Here is an 18,338-nt window from a genome sequence, read left to right on the forward strand (position 1 = left end):
TGGAGAGAAGACAAATGTCAAGCAAGGGTGGCCAATACCCAGATCCCTGTAACAAAGCACTGCTACTTCATCCTCTCCTCGTCCCATTTTAAATTCCTTGTCTTCAACTCTCAAATACATAGCTGGAAGCTTGCAGAGTTTGAAGTTTGAGCACTTGTTCCTCAGAGTGGCTAAACCATTTTCTAAAGCTGGAGTCTCTGCAGCGGGCAATCCCCCTTGTACTGTGACATGGAGCACCCCCCTTATCTCAGCACAGCTGTTAGGAAATCTTGGCTGTGCACCCAAGCACAAACACACCATTTTGCAATTATCATTGCGAAGTTACAAATGCAAACAAGTTCCAGATACCTTCTGCTCCATTAACCCACAACTAGACCTGAGACTCTGAATAACCAGAGTGCAACTTCTCATCATATAGCAGCAATTGCAGTGTAACCTATCAGTGCTGACAGCACTCTAAGGAGTGAGGATGGAAAACATTTCTGCATATACCAACAGGGAAACTTGAAACACCAGTGCTGAACTGACTGAGGAGGCTTGCAGCAATCTCATGAAAACAGTTGCTAGCCTCTAGCCTTTGGAACAAAACTTTGGTAACTTTGGAGAGCTTGCTAACTGGCTAACAGACAGACTATAATTATTCCCAAAAATTCTCCACGGATGATGCGGCTCAGCCCAGGCATGAAGAAAGCAATGCCACCCTATTTCTGTTTTTATACTGCAGAGTAATGCATCTTAACAGAAAGTGTCCTAATGCACAAGATGAGGCTGACATGGAAGTCCATAACTAAGTACTCCTGCCAGTTTTGCAACAGCTGCCTTAACTGTGCCACATACCTGTAAGTAGTAGGGATTTTTTATTTGGGTGTAAGCAAGTTAGAACAGTGACATTTCACATCTATATCTTTATCATCACCAATTATATTGAGGCCTTTATTATATTTCTTTTTAAACAGAGAGGGAGATTTTGCCATGGAAATGCTTATGCTTTAGAAGGACCTGCAAGGGAGCAGTTTGAACCCTGCTTGCAACATTTGACTGTTCTGCTGGGGTTTTCTACCCCCTCATAAAAACCAAGACTGAGAACAAATAACACATTTCCCACCCACAGGGAAAACAAAGAGCAATATGTAACTTCTGTTACCTGTCTCTAAATGCACTCAACCGGCATATTTTCTGCTTCATTTCCTCCAGAATGAGGAATAGTCAAGCTTCTCTCAAAGAAATGGCTACAGCTGCTTTGAGAAGATCTAAAGGCTAACATCACTTAACCCAAAGCCAGCAGCTTGTTTTCCAAAGGTTCAGAATTTTTAACAGAGATATGTTATACCTCATCATTACATGTGCCCAAACAAACAACTACTTATGGTGACTCTATTTAACAGCCAGAGTTAAAATTTCACTTGAATAAGCAATGTGGGCCTGCCAGATCAAGATTAGAACCATCCTACTACCACATATTTGAGCAAACAGCAAAAGCCTTTTAAAATAGGGGTATATTCAAACAGGAAGCATGAGGCCATCCTCAAGGTTTCAGACATGTCTTGAAGTTACAGCAGTTATTTAGCATTGGACTTTTAATTCTGGGCTCCTTGCCGTGATTGCCCAATATTGATTTTTGGTACTCAATTATTCACCAGTATTCTACTCCCCAAGGTGAGATCTTTGGGTCTCAGATGTACAGTCAGTGTGCATCTCCTCCTAACTATTCCCATCACCCAGAAGGATAAAGGCTGCAAGCAGATCGTTCTCCAAAAGGCACACCCAGCATCCTTCTCAGCACACCCAGCATCCTTCTCAAATGAGTTCCCCTGTCTTCAGTGGTCCTGCCAGATCCCTCCAAACTGCTAAACATTGCGTATTCCTCTAACACCAGTGCAAAGAAATTGCTGAATGTCCCAATTCCAGTTTTGAAATCTAAATTATCTTTGCTCTGTTCCTCACCTCTCTGCCTTACCTTCATTTCCTTAATTTAACCATAAGAAAAGCATTGCAACCAGTGCCATAGTAGAAGCACTGTGAAGTGAGAGCCACTTGTACTTCTAATACCAGCCTATTTAGTGGGATTAAGCTCAAGTACTCACAAATTACACTAAAGCTCTCATGAACACTTTCAAGTTCATCCTAACACTCTTGCATAAAGATCTATGAAGGGATTTTAGCCTGAGGAAGTTTGGTAATTTAAACAAGATTACCCTTAATGGAAGAGCAAAGGAAGCAGATGGGGATGCACACAAATAAACAAAAACTACACCTCTGCTCCTCCTTGACCTGAGTCTTTTTGTCTCCCATCACCAAGTAGGTGTTACTCCCTTTTCTTCAGCTTCCTCAGAAGTGTACTTTTCTTAGCCATTTCCTTCCCCTCCTGTCCTCTTCACCACCACTCCTGCTTGACCAAGTCAACAGCAAACTACAGGCCCTCAGAAGCAGTATATTTGTTAACATAAATAGGTACACAAATGGTTCTTCCTTACCACTCCATAAGGGCAGTGAGATGTCCCATCTAAGATATGAAACAGCACTTTCAGAAAAAATGAGTCTACCTGTTTCTAGCTGGTGACTTCCCTGCATCCTCCTGGACAGACCCAAGGCGTGCAGACAACGTGGTAGCTGAAGAGTCTGGGTGAATCAAACTGCAGGGAAAGGAGCATGGCAGAGATGTTTGAGATATCTGTGACATCGAGCACATCAGAACAACTGTAATTAAAGTACAATTAATTGTCATGATACCTCTCACTCACACCCATGATTGTTAAATCAACAAGGGAACAGGGAGAGCTTTCCCCATCTGTAGGCCAAAGGTATCTGGAAGACAGTGCTCCTGTCTTCTTCCAAACTCAACTCTTAAACAATACAGACTATTCCTACTTCCTGTATCATCCTGCCTTCCCACCCACTTCCCCTATTTCCCTTTCTTACACATCTTCCTTTCCCAGGCTGCTAGTAGAGGCTTTGGCACTAGATCTCTCCAGCATACCATCTTTGCAATCCAAGCAACGCTACCCATAGCTACTGCTAGACAGCTTTTGCCAAGAAAGCCTGACAACCTTCTGTAACTGTTTAATCTGATCCCAATCTCCTTCTGTTTCCACCCCAGGAGGAAGGACAGCAGATGTTGGAGCACCATCTAAAGAAATTCCTGTCGGCAAAACTGTATCAGACCTAAGCCACTACAGGCCAACTAATACAGCCACCCTGCTGTGCTCCAGCACAATAAATGCTCCTAGCATGATAAATGCTCTTCATGAGAAACTGCAAGCAATGCAGCTTTACCTGAGTAGCTGTATTTACCCACAGTACACCACTCCTTCACTTTTAAAGAACATGGCCCTTTAAATTAGTTAAAGCAGGAACTCAGTGTTCCACCTGTTCAAAGAGCAGAGCCACGTCTGACAAGTACATGCAGCATCAGTCTCCCTAAATGCTTTTCTCACTGCTTTGCAGCATCTTATCTCAGATACATTATTTTGGAAAGAGACAACTGCCGGGTTTTCTTTTGAAACAAACTACTTCGCATGCAGAAGCCACTATTAGAACACAACCTCTGCTCCATTATGAAGTTGTGAGTTGCCAGTTCCCATTGTGGCACCATTTAAATTCAGTATCTTGCGTTTAAATATCTTAAGGTCAATCAGGAACTTACCAAACAGTATTTAAGAAAAGCACTGTAACCCACTGCAAAGTGCAACGAGCACTGACGAAAATGTTAATCCTGCTAAAGCAACAATAAATCACCTAATCCCAAATCTCTCTTCCTCTCACACATAAAAGAGGTCCACATTTACTCAGTGTCTCTCAAAAAGACTGTGTTATGAGTTATGAGTCTTTCAACGATAGGAACCTTTTCGAGTGCTACAAATAAAGATATAGATTATTTCTTTACATGCTCATGTCTACAGGCAGCTGAACTGTCGTTATAAAGGCACTAACAACACATCCGAAGACAAAACTAACAATACCTTTAGTATTTTGTACATTTGAAGAGAAGATTCTGAGAACATCTACTTATTTCCCAATTCAAAATTATCCCATACATTGTTACATTACCACTTTAAATGACCATAACATTAAACCAGAAGTACTTTTCTTTATATAGGCCTAAACCTGATAATTTAAATGCTTCCTGACAGAAGCATCATATTCTGAAAAGCAACATGCAAGGCAAGAGCCAGGGCATTCTCTGAAGACAGTAAATGGTTTGACAGGTTTTCTTTTAAATACGATCAGAAGAGGTGCTACGGGGCATATATCATACGTCACTAGCACTACCGCTCAGATAAACAAAGGTTCTGACTCAAGACCTCCTCAGTAGTTTCACATCTGCCTGTTCTTCTGTTTTAGGGAAATGAGCACAAATACCATACCTGACTATTTCTTCTTCCCCACAACACTAAATTAAATCAAGGTATTCCAAAAATAACTTGCATAGCACTTGAGAAGTACAGTGTTCTTTTACTCATGGCCCAAAAATAAAGATCCCCTCATTAGAGACCAATAGGAATAAATATACTTTGAAAGGAGATTGGAGGATCTTTATAGGTCCTCTCTATTCTCCTTTCAATCCCACTTCATCTGAAACAGGTGGTTACTTCCATCACTTCTCTTTTACCTACACAGAGAGTATTTCTTATGTTCTCTTGCCCAATTTGAAACATGACAGGTAAAGCACCAGTGTTACATTGACTTGCCTCTCAACACAGTGGTGGTTAGATGGTGTGATTTTGGTTCTGTTTTTTTAAATTCTGAATACAAAAGCCTGCTCTGTCACTGGTACAGAATCACTGAAGCAGTACAATAAAGGAAGAACTGCAAATAAATTAAAACTTCACTAGAAATGTTTCCATATTTCAACTTGAAGAGAAGAATATTACAAGCAAGCACAGAATTAGATTATTTTTACAGGAGTTGGAATCTAAGCTTACTAGGTGGAAACCACCAGCTTTTGTCTAGGCAGCTGTCAGCCTGAGAACAGTTGAGATTGCAGAGCTCAGCATGCAGCCACTGCCTTTACCTTTGCCAGGTCAGATCCTCCTCCAGGAAGATGTTGCGGCTGGCTTTGCGGCTCCCAACCGGCGTACGCGGCTCACCGGGATCCAGCACGGACACAGAGCACGCAGAATCCGACAGGGCATTCAAGTCTTCTCCAATGGAGTTGCTGTCTGTGGAGTGTGCGTAGCTTAAGGCTATTTTCCGGCAGTAAGTGCAGGCTCGGAGATCCCCTATGGAAGAGGGAACCAGAGAGTGTAAGCGAACAGGAACAAACAGAACTCTGTTCCTGCAGGATCAGAGGTGTATAGTGGCTGAAACAGAAGGATTTTCTGTTTCAAAACCTCTTTGCAAGTCTAATTCTCATACTCTCTTAAAGGGCAAAAGCCTGGATAATTACACACTCAGGGAGTTTTTCCAGGGCAAATGATACCTAACACAAGATCAGTGAAAGAGGAGAGAGAAGAGAGACAAGGAAAGGAAGAGGGAGGGAGAACACACGTGCCCACTGAAATGATGGCAGAACAACAGCCAGTCAGATATGACACACCAGCTGATGTCTAGAATTTGGTAACTGGTATTTGAAAGATTTTCCCCTGACCCTCAATTAAAACATGTGGCTCATACTTTAAAACTACTGTTACTCAGAGCAGCTTTTCCTTGGGCATACTTTATTGTACTGCAAAATCTTATTCAATAGTGGCCATATTTGTTTTGTAGTGTGGTAAAAATTAGCAGGCATGGCATAATCCACCATCTTTCATAGAGAAACTGGTAGAATTAGGTCCTGTGATTCTTTTTTCTTGTTTTTAAGCCCACTACAGACCTGTACAGCATTTTCTAGAAGATGCCAGGATCTCAGATGCAGTAACCCAAACAGAGCTGAGCACACTGCTCTGTTTCTCAGTAAATAAACCCTACCTGTGTAGCCCATGAATTTTCCAGGGATTTCCTGATTGCAGCATCGACTACAAAAGATCTGCCCACAAAGTCGACAGTGGTGCCTCCTTCGGAAAGTGGTGAATTTCTCGCTACAGTCATAACATTCTTTGCACTGGCTGTCAGGCATCCAGTACTGCTTCAAGTCACTGTCCTACAAAAGAAGACAGCAGACAAAAGCTTTTTCTTTTGTAAATAAGAAAGCATGTTTAGTTTCATGACTCTTTGTAGACTAGGCTTATGGAAAAGAAAATTTGACATCCACATATCCGTGCATGTGTACACACACTCTTGCATAAAAGCACACAAAGGATTTTTTTGTGGTTTTACAGGGTGTCAGAAGGCTGAGAGCTCTGAATTAAGAGAATAAACCCAGTAGGACTTTGCCTCCTTGATCCAAGATGGAAGCAAAGCAGAATAAAACTATCATGGGATGTAGACAGAAGTCAAAAATAAACAAATATATGAAGTAGTGATTGCTCTCGCCTCTCATTTGCCCCAGCACATGAGAGGTCCTCAACTAGCACAGTTTTAAAATGAGAAGAAAAAAACCCACCACATATCAGTTGAAGCTGTTATCTAGGAGTAAATCAAGTTATCAGAAATTATCACTGCAGGAAGATCATCTCAACAGCTAATATTGGGATATGTTTTGAAAGGATTATAGATACATGTAAAAAGTTGTATTATTTGATCGAATTCTTCAACATTTCAGGAAATAGTTGGAAAAGCCCATCCCAGATTGATTTTGTTTCAAAACTCCAGGTTAACTGCTATATGAAGGAAACTGAAATTCATATTCAGCAGACAACAACATATATTAATTAACAGCATTGGTATAGGCACAGGAAAAACATAACCTTAAAAACAGAGTTAAAAGTTCCATTGGTGTAGAAGCTATAGAGCAAGACAAACTCTCAATTGTGATTCTGAGCACACCAGCTGCAACTCCCACGGATGGACACAACTGCTAATGGTCACATGACAGCTCTGCCTGTGCAACACTCTTTGCTAGAGTTCAGTTCGGGCAAAAAGCCTTTTCAAAGGGATAGAATACATCAGGTTTTTCTTAGGAAGAGAAACTGCTGCAAGTACTAGCTCAAAACAATCAGAGGAAAGTAATCACACAAAAGAAAGGTGATCCCTGCTCTTGTTTTCACATAATCAAAAAACCTCATAGGATTTCATTTTAAATTGGGATTTATTTTTGGATATTCACAAACTAAAGTTTGACATAGCTGCTAGACCAATTTTGAAACCAAAGCAGTTATGATAAACAACACAACACTTTCATGCTGTCCTCAGGCAAGAAAATCAACACAGAAAAGCTGAGGACTGCTCAAGACAGCCTAGGGTTTTAGAGAATCTAGAACTTTTTAAGATTAACACTCAGCTTCAAGCAGGGAAAATTGGAGTGAAGAGCTTTGCCAAGGAACTGCTGCAAAGCCGCAGGGGATGCCATATAACAGGGGTTCTTTTCAACTATGCATAACAAGCCAGGTCTCTGGATCTACCACATAGAGAGGGGCTGTTCCAAAAACCAAGCTGTGCCCCACTTGCACGTGACTGTGTCCAGAAACCCAGACACTGCTGGTCACACCTCCCAACTCTCTGCCCTCCTTGCAGGCTGTTCTTGTCATGAGGGAGGGTTCAAAACAGAAGTTTGGCCTGCCTTAGCAGTAAAGGCTCATTAGAAAACCACCTTCTAGAATCTGACACAAGCTTTCTACAAAAGTAAAGAGGTCTCCTGTAGAGACAGGCCAAGCCCACAGCAGGAACAAATTGTTGCCTGAAACGACTCAAGCAAAACATGGCTGCAGTCAAAGGCAGTGATGCATTATCTTTTTTACAGAAGTCAGTATGCTGACAACTAACAGACTGTTTCCAGTCATATTCATTTACTGCTGTATCCTGTCTGTTTCAGCACTCCTCCACTAGCTTCAAATACATCTGAAAATCTCTAGGGCCTTCAGAAGTTGCCACAAACTGAAATATTAGTAAGGGGCATACTCAATGCCCTGCTTACTGCAATGAAAGGCTTCTGCTTCACTCTCAAAAATCTTGCCCTTTCTATCAAAGCAAGATAATTCTTACAAGCAGAACAGTACTGGAAGCTAAGTAAGTTTACTCAAAGTCTACCCATAAAAGCTATCAAGCCAAAAGCTGTTTCTTTCCTCTACCAGTTTTTAATTAAATGTACTTTTGCCTGTTCATGTCTTGCCCACAGACAGCTATTTATACCCTCACTTATAAATAGGTGTGGATTCTTTCCTCAACTAGAGCCTCTTCTTAAAGGTATGGTCCAACTCAGTAGATGGAGATGAAATCAGTAAGTCAGTAGCAACCACCAGACTTTTGTCTATAATTGAAACTGATTAACGGGGCACACCTTTCAAGCAAATATTACTGACCAATCAGTACCACAGTAAGTAGCAGATTTAAACCACTCCAAGAATTCTCATTACTATTTGTGACAGTTAATGTGTTTCACCTGTCCATGGTTAGCCTTCTAGAGAGAAAACTATTAGGGTTTTTTTTCACTAGGCTGGGTAACACATAAGTGGGAAGGAGTCTAAAAAGAGAGCATCTGGTCCAAGCACAAGAAGCCAAGTAAACACAATGATTCACGCCCCCAGTATGACAGATGTTTGGCAAGTCAAAAGTCAGCATCAAATGAAATTGTTTCCCCTGCATTCACACAATGCTTTTTGAGTTTATTCACTCATCCTTCAAACATCCAGAAAAAAATCCTCATGCTGTATGTAAAAAAAAAGCTCAGAAAAGTCCAGCAAAGAGTTAATTTTCTAGATGGTTTGGCCGACAAATCCTTCTAAAGAAGTACCTGGCTCTTCCCCTCCATGATTTCTTTGAGGCGTTTTAAAACAGTGCTGAGGCTTCTTAACTGAACTGCAGTTCGAGGATCATGACCTCCGAGAGGTGGTTCTACTTTCCTCCGATTGTCTGGAAGGGAAGAGAAAGCAATATTCATTCCTTCCATGATACACCAACACTCACATCACAACACAAAGCCCCATCAGAGGGAAAAACATTCACATATATATACATTTTACCAAGTTACAATGTGTATGGCTCCTTGCCCTTGATGCCAGACAGTTTGCTGTGACTGACATTTTAAATACCACCCTCTGTGTTTACAAGAAGCCATTTAAGGTCTCTGAGAATGAAAACATCTTTCAAAGAAGTGATTTTCAACCTACTAGATGAAGCTTGTAGTAGTCTGTTACAAAGCATTGAGTTCTCATTTTTAAATGCCCTCTAGGATACTAATACTTGCAAAATAATTGCTACAATATACACATTCATTCTAGGAGTAGTACAAGTAAATGCTTTGACCTGAACTTATTTATAAATTACTACAGCAAAAAATCAGGACTCCATTGCTCAGTTCCTATTAAAAACAGTAATTCAGAAGTCCACATTTTTGAGGGGTTTGCAGTTTTTTTTGTTTGGTTTGGTTTTTTTCTAACAAAAACAACAGGTTGTTGAGAATTTGTACAGTCATTCTTTATTAACTATAGCAAAGAGACTTCCTGAATAAAAATGCAATGCAGGTAATTTCTTTTACTTTGAAGCATTGCTGAACAAACTACAAATAGCTTCCTTCTCTCCAGGAAGATGTGAAATCACAGCTCTATTACCTAAACACTTAAACATTTTCAGAGTCTCTTTCCTAGATTAATAACTTTCTGAATAGTTTAAAGTTTCTTACCAGCTTCGTTGCTCTCCATCTGACAAGTGTTTTATTTAGCTTGCCCCTGGTACAGGAAGAGCAGACATGGCTGCTCCCTGTTTACTGCCTGAGCTCTCCCTGATGTCAGCAGAACGCTGACAGCTCTGCCTGAAGCCCGTTAACTGTTGCTGTGCAGTAACAGCTACGCTACTGCTCCGTGTGCAGCAGACCAAAGCACTCCCTTAATGGGACTAAAACTCTGAGATTCCATGCCTCCTCTTCAGCTTCTTAGGAGGTATTTTTAGTCAATCAGCCCACACTTTGCTGCTATGTATAACAAAGAATGCACATTTTCCTTTTTAAGAAAAGAAACCCATTTCTGTAACTGGCCACTTGGAATTGATTTCTTTTTAAAAATCAAACAGACTTTTGGGCAGTACAAAGTTCAGTATTTTAGGGTGATTAAGAGGACCTTCATATTTCAGGAAGACGTTGATAACACCAGAGAAACGTCTGGCTCCTCCTTACTTCTATCACAAGATCTATGCTGCATTTACTTCCTGGTACTTCTTCCCAATTCAAGAGTATCTCCTTTCCAGGAATGTTGCTTCCGATTCAAAGAATTATGAGATCTACTGCCTAACTACCAATAAATCTTGTCAGGCAAGCGACTTCCAAAAACAAACATACACAGCATTGAGGAAATGCCACAGGTAACTCCACACTGGTTCTTGGTAGTTAAATGCCCTTTTCTCTGTTGTATAAAACAATGTCAGAACAATGTCATCTACATAAGAAAAAGTAAGCCATCAGCAGTAGCAGCACATGGCCAACCTGTTTGTACTACAGAAACTGACTGATACCCAGATTAAAATTCAGCTGGTTCTTTTCTTTCTCAATAATGAGATTTCTCCCTTTCTGAAGAAAAACACTGTATAGCAAGAAAATAAAAGTGATCATTGCTGCAGTAAAGGAAACACTGTCTAAAACACCATCCTTCAAAAAGAATTCCCTGGTATCAATCTCATGTTAACTCTTACCCCTGATCCAAACTGCATTATTATAAGTTAAAAATTAACTTCTACAGCTAAAAAAACCAGTTAACTTATTTCAACAGTAAACATCATCCTTCCTATATGCATTTATGGTTGCTGATCCTTGGAAAAACCTAAGAAAAAAACCTCTAAAGTATAGAAATATGTTTTCACAGAGTTTCATGATTCCACAGTATTTCAGCATTCATTCATTTTACAGTGAATGACAAGGCAAAAACACCACAAGAACTACTTTGTTGCAACCTATAGTTTCAGTTTATAGGAGAACTGATCATACCGAACTACACAAAAGGTAGAGATTCACACAGTTTCAACAATAAAAAACCACCCCTGCCAAAGAAACTAGTTTTGCTAATATGAAACAACACAAATTGCTATCTAATTACTTGCTGCCACAGCATTAAATTTCATATTCAATTTCACTTTCACAGTTCAAACATCACATCTTCCTCAAATCACTGCCATAAAAAGTACTGCCATGAAAACTAGGAAAACTGCCCTTAAGTTCATTTTATAGCATGCATTTTCATGTTCCAAAATCTTTTTGATTAGAAAAGATGCTGTGGTAGTACTTCACGCTCCACAGTGGTTTCCAGTAAGCACCACCTTCCTCAGGCCTTCTTCCCCTATATGATCATTGGCCATTCCTTTGCTCCTGCTAAGCTCCTTTGCCACTCCCTATCACTGCCAGTCTGTTACAATTGTCTAGCATTAACAGCATTATCCTGCATGACAGGGTAACAAGCTAGAAGTGCTTTTACTACCCATGCTCCCTCTGCAGCAGTCAGCATTTCCAGTTCTCCTTAAACAGGATTTGCAAGCTGTGACATTATCTCAGTGACAACAGTCTCATTGTTGGACTATTTTGGTTCAATCCAGCACCTTGAAAGCCCTCATCTGACAGCACAGCACACACAGTCCAACACAACCAGCACATGATGATGCAACAGACTACTCAAGAGAGAGGCCACAGGAGCCATTGCAGAGTCTCAGCACTGGTTCTTCAGCCACACAACCCTCAGAGCATCTCTGACATAAGCCAGGCATCCAATGCTCCTCTTATTTTCACAAAAGTCAGTAAGGAGCATTTCTGTATAAGCAGTGCTGAAGGGAAGCACAGAACTGAAACCCTACATAAGTTCTGCCAGACAGCACAGGCCCCAAGCATTGAGATATGCTGCACAGACGCTACAAGCTAATGGATAGATGAGGGGTGAGGGTCAGCATCTTCAGGAGCAATTCATTTCATCACTATTTAGAGGCACCAGAAGCAACCTTTTATTTATTTATTCCTTTCAGTTTCCTCAACATGATACATTATTTAAGACTAAGTGGGCTGGAGAGACTTTTGTGAAGTGCTTATATATTTTCCTGCCTACAGTTGCCCACGTTATTAAGTATCTAAGTAATGGCAAAGCCTAGAGAGACATATACAGGCCTGTGGACACAGGGCTACAAGAAAACTTAACTCAATTAGACACCTCCCTGTCACTGAAGCCAATGGGTGGCCCAATTTACCAATCTGGATGTTTATGTAAATCCCATCACTTATTTTCCTGCTTTTCACCATTTAGATATGATAATAATTTCTAAGATTATTTGTGCAGGCCAGCATCAGCTGCAATAGCAGAAATAAAATTCTCTGTTACTCAAAGACAATCCTCAAAGACCTAATTATTCAGCACAACTTAAGGTCAAAAAAGGAAAGAAAAAGAATTTTCTAAAGTTTGCTTCAAAAAACCCAATGCCTGACTTTTAGAGAAGGAAATGCAAGTATTTTTCCCCCTCTACAAACAAAGTGAGATGGCCTAAAACACTCCCCCAAACCTTCTCACTAATCCAGTACACTTTTACATGTGTCACACAGAGCTCATGTTTGTTACAGCACCAAGGTTGTCCAGAAGAAAATACCCAACAGCAAGTCAGGCTGCTCAGCACACAGTACCACAGAAATCTCTTCAAAAAAGTGAGCAGCAATTCCTGCTTGTCTTAACTTTACTTCTTTGCAGGCTAATTCATTATCACATTTTTCTAAGCATATTTGCATCCAAACCCAGAGATATGAATGGAGGTCCTGAAAAACAGCTGGAATACTACAAAAACAGTTCCTCCCACACACCTTAAATTAAATCTTATTCTCTGGCTGCCTAATCCCAGAGGAAGTCAAATAGCAAGATTACTTCTGCCTTCTGAGTATCAAACAACATACTTCACCTGAAGGCTTCTAACATCTAATCACCTGTCAATTTCCAAGTGATTTACAAGAGGTGCCAAGTAAAAGTAAATTGGCTTATCAGCCAAGAGCATATGGCTGTTCTTGAGACATTTGAGAAAATTCTTTAAAAATGAGCCCAAGCAAACAAAACAAAAACCCCACATTAATTAATTAATTAACCCCCTTAATTGGTTCATTGGAAGAAGTACAACTAAAAAGATCAAATACTACTAGATGGCAAGGAGGAAGATGAAGAACATGTTTAACCAAGCATGCAAATCACTTCGGTAAAAATGCTAGTTCTCTGTACTAGACTTTTGCCTGGCTACCAAAATGACAGGTCTTTTGGAAAATCCCATACATATTAACAACATTTAGGATCTGATTTGTTTGCACTAGGTACCACACTCTTGGAAATACTGCCTTGCACAAGATTGTTACCCAGTTTAGCAGTTTCCTCAAGGCTATCAGCAACAGCCAACAGTAACCAGTCAGATCTCAAGAGAGATCCCTGTAATCAACTTCCTAGCTCTTTCACATCTTCATAAAGTCATTACACAGTTGCAATCAATTCACATACCAGCTAAAAGATTCAGTATAGAATCTGGCAATAGTTTAGGCAGGATTGAAAAAAAATGAAAAATCTTAAACACAACTTCCTATTCAGTTCTCCTTGAAACAACTACAAGCAAAAACTCTCATTTACAACTCCCTTGAAGACCGAAACACCAAATCCACCCAGACTAAGCACTAAAGTAAGAGGTAGCATGTGGATGTTAAGAAACTGTAGTCTCTCAAGACAAAGCAGAAATGTTCAGGATCAAAGTTCAGGTGACTTTAAAACATTAGATGTGTTTTGGCAGCCTCTTCTGCTCCAGACTGTTTTCCAATTAAAAGTGCAGAGCCCCAACAAGAAGTTGTCTTGCTGAAACACCAAGAAGGGTGGAGGGTTATGAGGTTAAAGTGCAACCTCACTAACAGAAGCAGTGTAGCCTGATACTAAATTTTGCTACGAATCTAGACACTCAGTGAGCCTTTGTTCACATCCTTCCACCTCCCCCTGAAGCATCCTGGCTAGTGCAACATTGTCTTATAGAACAAAGAGCTGAAATTACCCAGAGTTGCAGAAGATCTTCTTTGCAGCTCACCACTCAGTTGTTTTTTGTAAGGGATTGGTGATCTCAGGGACTGAGCCCTCGTGGGATGCTGAGGACTGGACCAGCCACCACTCAATGCCTGTGGATCACTCTGTCCTGCCTCTGCTCTCTCTGCTGGGGATGAAAGCCTGCCATCATCTAGAGTTGACAAAAAGCAAGAAACCACCTGTTCAGACATGATAAAGAAAACCAGTAGTACACACAAACCTAAGGTTAAAAAAACTCTCACAAATAGCTCTTTTGGATCATGATAAACAAAACAAATGATTTTTCAGTTTTAGAGGTACTATACACATCATAGAAACAGGACAGTAGGCTGTCTTCAAGGCTCAGGCTATTTCAGAAATTCCCTAATGTGAAAAGTGTCAAAAAAAACCCCTGGCAGATTATTCGTGAATCCAAATGTGAATTATTCTTGCAAAATAGAATAGCTACATTTGACTATCAGCTTCTGCCTTGAAAAGAGATTTTCAGTTATTTTACAAGCCAGTACTGAGGTCACAGTAAAGTTACCACAGCCTTTAATTTCCATCAGCAGACCAAGTATAGACAAGTTCTCATTGATTCCAGTAAGATGCACATTTCATGTGTTGTTTCAAGGTTGTTTTCCCATTCACTTAACAAAAGACATTGCTGACTCCAGCTACATTTGTCAGAGCAAAACAAGTGAATCCAATATCGACCACATTTTATGCTACTTTCAATAAATTAGCAATGACAGGTGCTACTCTAGTATGCAAACTAATAGCAGTCATACCAAGTAATTATTTTTCATTCTGCATAAGAAGAGTCTGAACAGATCAGTTACACAAAAAGCTGTTTGGCTCTTTTCCCCCAGCTCAAACATTGCTGAAGTATGCTTAACAAAGCTGGATAATGAACAGACTAAACAAAAGCAGCTGACCAGTGTGCCATCTCTAGTAAAGGAATACACAGACTTTGCACAAAATCCAGGTGCATTCATTCACCATTCTTAGCAGGATCTTTCTTTGAAACAAAAAGGAACTCACACAGTTCTTTCAGAGTTTGCCCACTGAGAACATATTTAATGACACATGCAGCACAAAGGCCAAAATCATGTAATACTTTTTAACATACAAAACTTTCACAACACTTCAGACTTCCTGATGAGGAACACCTAAGCTATGCAAATTAAGTGTGGACTTCCTGCTTTATTGCAGGTCAGCTGTCACCCAGCAGCAGGTATGGGATGCACAGGAAGGTGAGAGGTGGATGAAGTCTGAAGTAAGAACTTGCACTGGAAGGACAAGCACACATTTTGCTCATGCAGGCTGGCAGAGGGTTACTCCTACTTTCAGCCCAAAAACAAAAAATCATACAGGCAAAGGAAATTCTGATGTCAAGCTAAGAATCTATACAATACTACCTGTCTTAGACTTTCATGGGCAGCTACAGATTTCCAGCTGCAAGACACTGGCTATCTTTCATAATAAAGCTCTCCTACATCACCCAAAAGCCAGATGCAACATCTCTCAGAAAAGAGCTGACATCAGCCCTGTGACATTATGCTCCTATGCTCAGAGGTGTTTTTACAAGCAGCAAACAGCACACACAAGCCATGCCCACACATCCCCCCAGCACCCACCTTTGCTGAAACGGAAGAGATTTACAAAAGAACTGTAAGCTGATTTAAAAGGAGGCTCGTCCTGGTCAGGAGTCAGCGGTTTGAAGTGAGTGAGATGAGATGGGCTGCTGGGAGAACGAGGTAGGTCACTGCTAGAGTCCAGTGTCGGAGAGCGTTTCTCATCTGCAGCCATTTCAGGTGCCCTGGAAAGAGGTCAGCAACACACATTACACAAGGGAGGGTGAAACAGAACCTCCTCAGCCTTCTGAGCAGGAGATGTCTCATTGGAACCCAGAGGACAGACATTCACCCAACTGACCACAGGCACCTGCTATTAGCACAGACCAAGAATGCCAGAGGAGCCCATGCCCCCTGCCCAGCCACTGACAGAGAGCAGCACCTCTGCAGAGTGTAATTCACAGTGCCCAGTTAAACATCCAGAGCAACAAAATAAACAACCTCTACACTGATGACACACTGCAATAGAGGTTTATGAGAACTTGAAGTTTTCAAATGGAGACTCTGCAGACATGCCACAAAGAAGTTTTAACTTTGACAGCTTTTCTCCTAATGTTGCGACCTCTGCAGCCCTTGTAACAAAACTGAAAACAGGCATGCCTGAGCAAGCACAAGGCAGACTTGTTGTTTGGCCAGGTTAACTTCAGAGTGAGAAGTAGAATGAACTACAAACAAAAACAGGAATGAAAGATTATTTTTGGTGGGAAACTGTTTCCCTCCTCTCTGCATTACAATACAGGCCCTTGTACAGGTTACCAGGGAAGCAACAATCCAAACTGTGGTTTACTTGTTGTCAAATCTAACACCTTCAAACATCCTCGTTTTCAGAGCAGCTCCATTTAGGAAAAACAAACAAAAACCCCAAACCACTTTCTGTATTAGAAGAAGCCATACTATTTTCTGTGTACCAACGCTGCCATACAGCCAAGAGTCATACTTTTCCCCAACCCACACTCTATAAGCTGATCAGACACCCCATTTCTTTCACAATACCTCACTCCGCCTGCATTTCTAGCCTACTAGGCTAAGGTGCTTACTACCTTCATCTTTGTTTAAGAAAGATTTAGTGAAATGTTTGAGAGAGTAGAACACAGGCAGCTGAGCTGATGGAACCTATGAGCAACGGCTGATTTTCACCGGTGCCAAGCATCAAAACCCCTTATGAACCTACTACCTACTTAGCAGCTGACACCCACTTCACGACATAACAATTTCCAGTTCCCACAATTGTTCCCTAGAACTTACAGGCATGTATTGCTCACTAGAATATCTTCTTCCAAGTTCCAAGAAGCCACACTGAAAGAAATCTGTGCAGTCCAGAGAAAATCAACAAGATCAGCAAGTGACACTGAAAGTGCTAACAAGCAGCTCATGTGGCAAAGTTTGACTTCTCCTACAAAGAGTGCCAAAAAGATGCATCTGCAAGTCATTCACATGACTGCTCAATGGACTTCTGCTTGTTGCTCTGTACAGTAAGCACCTTCAGCTCAGAGTCTCTTTTGCTATTCACATGTCCTCAGGAAAGAAATCAGAGAGGCATCATTTACAAGAAAGCAGAGAGGCATCATTTACAAGAAAGCAGAGAGGCGTCATTTACTAAGTTTCAAGAGAAACTTTGTTCAGGTTCTTTATGTAAGGCTGAGTCTCAGTCTTCCACATCCTTCTACCCAGTAAATCATGTTCATTTCACCAGTAAGTAAATGTTGTTCATTTCACCAGTATTATTCAAACAGGTGATTTGAATGTACTTAAACACCTGAGTTCATGGAACATTTTCCTTGAAACTTTTCAGGTAAATTTGAAATTCTTAAGGCAACTAATAGTTTGCTTTCTAAATGCTGAACATAAAACAAGGGTGTACCTACCACATTAAAAATCCCACTATGAAGTCAAACAGTTTTGTAGGAAACTATGTTCCTATTTCAGCAACTGACTATAGCCTGGCAAGATAAGAGTTACAAGAAAGTCTCTGAATGTGCACTAGATAGGTATATGTGTGTGTGTGTATATGTGATTATAGAAAAACTTGTGTTTCAAGGAGGGAAAAAAAAACATAATAACTGCTCCTGTCACAGCAATATTGGTCTAATTAAAACTATTAAGAAGAATAGTATTATACCAAGCATTAGCTCCATCAGCCTTTCTATGCTTTAGCAGTCCCACTAAAGGGAAAAGTGGGACATCCCACCACAAGAAACCAAGAAATAGTCACTCGTTTGTATAATATGGGAAAGGGGAAAGCAAGGTGCACATATCGGTCAATAAGCAGCAAACCAGAGTACATTCCTCACAGGATCCTCACCAACAGTCACGGGGAATGTATCTAAGCCCCCTCGAAGCTGCAGCTTCAGCAATCACCAACTCACCACCGATAAAACACGGAGTATGAGGGTGGCCGTGAGGCTCCCTCCCCACACTGCTGTTCCTGCAGAGCAGGGCCGGGACATCCCGCGTCCCACAGACCAGCCCACAGCGGCTCGGTGCCAGACGGACACGGCCCGTCCTCCTACACACACACACACTCCCGGGCACCCGGATAACGCACCCCGGCGCAAGACCACCCGCAATTCGGACACAACTGCGTGTCACACACGCTTCCCCTCCAATCTCCGTGCAGGAGACAGCTGCTCCGCTCTCCCCTCCGTGAAGGGGACACCGCCGCCTTCCCCGCCCTGGAGCGGCAGAGAGGAGA

General features: G+C 41.2%; 1 protein-coding gene across 3 annotated transcripts in view; it reads right to left on the reverse strand.

The window, feature by feature from the left end:
- The window catches only part of PIKFYVE (phosphoinositide kinase, FYVE-type zinc finger containing), a 60,895-nt gene extending 45,067 nt beyond the window's left edge, over positions 1-15,828 (reverse strand). For 2 of the 3 annotated variants that reach the window (XM_031056793.1, XM_014307230.2), the window contains exons 1-6: positions 15,650-15,828; positions 14,002-14,181; positions 8,768-8,886; positions 5,908-6,079; positions 5,012-5,219; positions 2,544-2,633 (exon numbers count right to left, since the gene is read on the reverse strand). In XM_031056793.1, coding sequence (XP_030912653.1) covers positions 2,544-2,633; positions 5,012-5,219; positions 5,908-6,079; positions 8,768-8,886; positions 14,002-14,181; positions 15,650-15,821 — 941 coding nt within the window. In that variant the 5' untranslated portion in view covers positions 15,822-15,828. Of the gene's footprint in view, positions 1-2,543; positions 2,634-5,011; positions 5,220-5,907; positions 6,080-8,767; positions 8,887-9,655; positions 9,744-14,001; positions 14,182-15,649 lie in introns of those variants that run through there. The other variant, XM_031056799.1, reaches the window with a different exon arrangement.
- Positions 15,829-18,338: the final 2,510 nt, after the last annotated feature.

This window comes from Geospiza fortis, unplaced genomic scaffold, assembly GCF_000277835.1.
Source record: "Geospiza fortis unplaced genomic scaffold, GeoFor_1.0 scaffold112, whole genome shotgun sequence".
Taxonomy (NCBI): Eukaryota; Metazoa; Chordata; class Aves; order Passeriformes; family Thraupidae; genus Geospiza; species Geospiza fortis.